General features: G+C 38.7%; 1 protein-coding gene across 1 annotated transcript; it reads right to left on the reverse strand.

The window, feature by feature from the left end:
- Nucleotides 1-423: 423 nt before the first annotated feature.
- Nucleotides 424-2,439, reverse strand: LOC130736550 (uncharacterized). Its single transcript, XM_057588369.1, has 3 exons — nucleotides 1,890-2,439; nucleotides 864-1,784; nucleotides 424-803 (listed from the first exon to the last, which is right to left on the reverse strand). Exons 1-3 carry the CDS (start codon nucleotides 2,437-2,439, stop codon nucleotides 424-426), a joined length of 1,851 nt encoding a protein of 616 aa, XP_057444352.1.
- Nucleotides 2,440-5,574: the final 3,135 nt, after the last annotated feature.

Genomic DNA, 5,574 nt, shown 5'->3' on the forward strand with positions numbered 1-5,574 from the left:
CAATCTCCCCCTTTGTCAAATTTTAGTTAATAAACTTCAACTACCAAAAGAACTCTTCAGAGAAGCGTGAACTAACACATCAGAGCAACTAGAATATATCAAGGTAGCAGAAAACAACTTCCTCATAACACACTGCATAATCTACTTCACTTATGCAGACAAACACATTCACAGCAATACCTATTGCAGAAGCAGAAATGAAACATAGGCCATGCACAATCACAACAGACATCAGCTAACCAGCAGTTACTCCCCCTTATTAGCAGAATTTGGCAAAAGTGCACTTGATAGAGCAGAAACCAGTAAAATCTTCCATAGATGTTAAACTAGATAGGTAGCATTATCAGAGGAAGTACAGACCAGAACATAAGTTCAAATATCCAGGAGACTGAATCAAATACATCCAAAAGAAAAACAAATAAGTCACAAAGATGCACTCTCTGATCCAGAACTCTCAGAGCCACTAATATCTTCTTCTTCTTCGCCTTCATTAGATTCATCCTCTCCTTCTTCCTCAGCAGCTATGCCTTCTTCAACCTCAGCCTCAACCTCTTCTTCAAGATCAGCCTCTTCTTCATCCGCACTGTCAGCAACAGTATCCTCTTGTGCTTGTTCTCCATGAGCACCTTGGAGCAACTTGATGAGTTGATCCACCTGCTCCTTTCGCACAATGCTGGCATGGATGGTATCTTCCAGAGTCTTGGAAGTAGAAATGAGTTCAGCCAACACATCTTTCTTGGCAGAGCCAGGAAGCTTGGATCCACTAGCACTTTCAATATCCTTAGCAGTAGCGAGCACCATGTCTGGAACATGTGTCCCAGCAAACAGACGATGATCAAATTTAAGAGGGTCAGGCTTCTAACCTTGAGGTTCATTGGGCCTCACAATGTCAGGATGTTGATGCACAATCAGTTCAGTCAGCAAGGTTGGAAACATGATAGGCAGTTTCACAGCATAGGACTCAGCATGTTTGATAGTCTGCTCAAACACATGAGTACCAAAATCAAACTTGGACTTGGTTCCAATCAGGTAGATCATTTTGGCCAGTTGAGGAGTGACACCAGAAGTGTGATGTGTAGCTACCCAATTTGCAGCTCCAATCTTGTTCAAGACAGCAAACTTGGCAGACAATTTGGCAGATGGCAACAAGCCTTGCTTGTGCCATTTCTTGACAAGGCCTCCAGTGAGAGTATGAGCCACCATATGCAGACATGGCTCCCCCTCATTTACAGCACCAGCATCTCTCATAAGAAACTCATTGACCACAGTAGGAGAGAAATTAATGCACTTACCTCTCACAAAAACCTTCCGAAAGCCCAGACTATCAACATCATTGCAGTCAACAGGGATGTTAACAATGAACTCCCTGATCAATTGATCATAGCATCTGCCAAGATCCTTGACAGTGTTGATCAATCCTGCCTGAGTCAGAAGACTCACAATCTCATCAACCTTGAGTGCTTCCTCACTCAGTTCCTTCTCCCTAGCAATTCTTCTTTGATACACAAACTTCCTCCTCTGCGCAGATTCTGCAGTGTGGAAGGACACATTGTCCATAGGAGCATCAGGAATATTAAGAGGAACTCTCTTACCTCTTATTCTCTTCTTTGCTGTGGAAGACATGTTAGCAGCATCTGGAATAACATCTTGTTCTAAATCAGATGAAGAGATGTGTTTTCTCTTCTTGCCAGTTGATGCTTTGACCTGTTTCTTCTTAGTATCCTGTGCCTCCTTCTTCTTTTTGGCACTCTTTTTCACAGACTTCTTCTTCTCAGGCAGTTGAACTTGAGTACTACGATAGGTGATAGGAGAAATTTGAGAGATCTTAACAGAGTTCTTGACAGGAGATCTCACATTCTAATCAGAGGCCTTCTTGCTAGCACTAGTACCAGAGACACTCTTCTTCTTCATCACAATAACAATTGGTTCATTTTCTTCAGAATTCATTTTCTCTTTTCCCTTTCTGGAATCCTGTGTGAAGTTCTCTTGAACAGGAGTCTTCGCAGGGATGTCATCTTCACTAGCAGTGGTTCCACCCTCCTTCAAGGAGTCAGAAGAATGATCAATATCTTCCTGTGATTTCTCAACAGGGGAATCACGCTGGCTCATAGCAACATCTGCCAGAGTCTCCAAATCGCGATCTACAATAGCATCTACTTGATCATCTGGAATGATCTTCTCCTGATCATCATCGGAGATAGTCACAGTAGGAGACACATTGACTGATTTGGAATTGCGCTTTAGGGCTGAATGCTTGGACATCATCCTTCTGGATCGCCTCACCGGTGTTTGTGAGTGCACGGAGGCCAGGATTGGAGTGGACCTTGAAGCCCTAGCAGGGGTTGGGGTTGAAGATTCAACACAAATCTTCACGCCATGATCGCTAACAATAATCTTGCGACCAACACTCTTCTTTGATCTTCCTGAACTTTGAGACATGATGAATTCAGGATTCACAAGAAAATAACCATTAGGATAGGAGCAGTTGACAAAAATAAAGAAGTTGAAAATTGAGGATTTCAAGAATAGAGGAATGATGATCCTCAGGTGGCGTGCAACCAGGATTAAATAGAGGAAAAAATAGCCGTTGCACAGCGCAATTAACTTCTAGTGATCAGTTAATATGCAAATCCCTAACTTCTCTCTTAACTTGACGAATTGAACGGCGTCCAATTCTTTTGTGAAAATATCTGCTAACTGTGATTCAGTAGCAACATGTTCAAGAGTAATAACTTTGTCTTCTATCAATTCCCTTACGAAATGTTGACGAATGTCAATATGCTTAGTCCTGCTGTGTTGAATTGGATTCTTGGATATATTGATTGCACTCAAGTTGTCACAAGCTTCACAACATGAAGTGTCGCTCTGATCAAAAGTCAACTAGGATAAAGGTCATGTCACTATCCAAAGTACAAAAGCAATTGTACTATCCTGACGACCTTACCTAACGTGTTCAGCCACAGCAGAACCTGGAAATCCCAGATCTGCCCTCCTACGGTAGCAATCCATGCAACGTCTAAACCCTAATCCCTGGAGTATATAAAGAGGCTGAAGATTGAAAGATGCCGCCTAAGAAACTTTGTTCAAGCTCAAGCAATATTCAAATATTCTCTTAGCAATCTTTCTTCAAACTGTTCTTATTGTGTTTACTTTAGCTTTCTGAGAAGAAATTCTTTGTAAACCTAAACTCTCAAACTGTTGTTTGTTTTTCCTTAAGGAGAACAAGGTTGGTTAGATCCTTGAGAAGACTAAGAGAGTGAATTTTAGTGATAGCTAAGTCGTTGTATTGTTAGTCACTTTACAGGTTGCAAGTGCAGTTGTAACAAACTTTGATTAGTGGATTGCCTTCATTCTAAGAAGGAAGAAATCACCTTAACGGGTGGACTGGATTAGCTTGAGGGATTTATCAAGTGAACCAGGATAAAATCATTGTGTGCTTTCCTCAACTCTTATCTTAGAACTTTTATCTCCTGTGTTTGAAAAGATTTGTTAAAATCTCAAGTGGGAAAAGTTTTAGTTTGAAAACGCTATTCAAACCCCCCCCCCCCTTTCTATCGTTTTTCATACCTTCAACTTCCATATCTACGGAAGTGAGCACGATCGCCGGAGGTTTTGGTGGATGGAGAGTCACAAGTGCAGCTAGGAAGTGATACGCCAGGGCGGTGAACGCGGTCACGGAGGTTCCTTTCGGTTTTTCACACCAAGTGTAAGACCCTGATTTTATTATAATTATTATTTATTCTAAATAAATAATAATGAGTGAGTTTTCAGTAATTATAGAATTATTTTGTGATAATATGCGTGATGATTATTTTTATGGCCTATGTGTGTGGAAATTTTATTATTTCAGAAGAATAATAAAATTGTGTGAAATAATTTTAGTTAATTTAATTTTGTGAGGTTTTGACCCCAAGATGGGGTGTTGGGCGAATATTGATGAGAAATTAGGGTTAGAGGCCGAAATTGTGATGTAGAGATATGATTTTGATTTGTTGTGAGTTAGTTGCAACAAATTGAGAGAATATATGTATGTTTTAATAAAAGATTGAGTTTCTTTTATTAAAAAGGGATTTAATTGATTGATTTCAGGTTTTTTTTAGAAGATAAGGGTTTTATCTTTAATTTTTTTTAAATCCTAAGAGATATGATAAGATTTGGTTTTCAAAAAAAAATTTGGGTTTGTTTTGAGAATATTACGTGATTTTGAATGATTTTTGGAGTGGTCTTAAAGACCTAATCTGAAGCAACTTCCTTCATAAGAATTGTAGCTCTCTCTGTTATGTAAATTCTCCCTTTGACTTCATGTCATTCCAACCTCTGTAGCTCGAGTTATTCACGTTTTAGCGAGCAGAGGTCAAGCTGTCCTATTTTTCCACGATTTTGCTGCAGGGTTTGTTATTTCCGAATTTTATCTTTGAATTTTAAAGGTTTGGGTTTGTTTTTTTTTAAATGGGGTTTATAACTTTTATAATTATTATATATTCAGATTTATTTTAAAAAGGTAATGCATTTATTTTATTTTCAAATAATTGTTAGATAGGAAAAAGATTTGAAAACTCTAGTTGGGCTTGGTGAGGCAGTGGGTTTGAGGGGAAAAAGGGGGGAGGTTTTTCTCTTTCATTCAAGTGAACAAAACTGAATTAGAAAGGCATAACACACACACACTTTCACGTAAAAACACTCAGATGAAAAAAGGAAAGTTTTGAGAGAAAGAGAAAGAGAGGGAGAGAAGAGATTGTGAGAAGGAGATCAAGGAAGAAGGGGAAGAACTTCGAGCAGAGGAGAGGAGCAAGGATTATTTCTTAATTCATTCATCTTTTCTTCTCAAGTTTTAGACAAAGGTGAGGGCTTTTCCAGTCTTGGGTAGAGTCTAGGTCTTTGTGAAGCAAGATTTGGCTTGTATGCATGAAAAACTTGCTTGTAATGATGTTGTGCTGGTTCTGAAATTTGTGAAACCCTTATATGATGAATCAAGTCTCTTTTTGGAACATTTTTTTAAGGTTATGCTTCTGTTTTATTCTCTCTCGTTGAGTGATGCCATGATTCATGAGAATTCCTAGACAAAACCTTGTTAAACTTGTCATATATGTATGGATCTAAGTTGATCATCAATAACACGTGTTAGAATGAGTTGTATGTTGATGTTTATGATTGAAAAGCTTGCTGGTTTTTATATGTGAGGCATGATCAAGCATGATTACAAGTTTGGAAAACCCTACCTTCTATACATGTTACGGCCGAACCCTAATTACTAGGGTTTAGGCGGCTTTTTCTTATCTTCTTGACTATTTGTTTAAGTTGATGTAAGTTGCTGATTTTTAATACATGATATGTGAAAAAACATGATTAATTGATGTGTTTTAGATGTTTGGCCGAAACCCAAGTGCTCTCTAGGGTTTAGGCATTGACTTGTCTACATGTTGAAAGTTGCTTGAATATTTTCTATCTGTGTGAGGAATGGGATGAAACCCTAAACCTCTTGTTGATTAGCATGATGACATGTGAAAAGTGAAATATATAACATCCCTCACTTTAACCTAAGAAAATATGCACGACAAGTGCGTACTTAGGTAA

Source organism: Lotus japonicus, chromosome 2, assembly GCF_012489685.1.
Source record: "Lotus japonicus ecotype B-129 chromosome 2, LjGifu_v1.2".
Classification (NCBI taxonomy): Eukaryota; Viridiplantae; Streptophyta; class Magnoliopsida; order Fabales; family Fabaceae; genus Lotus; species Lotus japonicus.

Coding starts and splice junctions, on each gene's coding strand:
- LOC130736550 (XM_057588369.1), bottom strand. CDS start 2,439: ATGTCTCAAAGTTCAGGAAGATCAAAGAAGAGTGTTGGTCGCAAGATT. Junction 1,785..1,889: donor GAAGAAGAAGAGTGTCTCTG/GTACTAGTGCTA, acceptor GTAGTACTCAAG/TTCAACTGCCTGAGAAGAAG. Junction 804..863: donor GAGGCCCAATGAACCTCAAG/GTTAGAAGCCTG, acceptor CACATGTTCCAG/ACATGGTGCTCGCTACTGCT.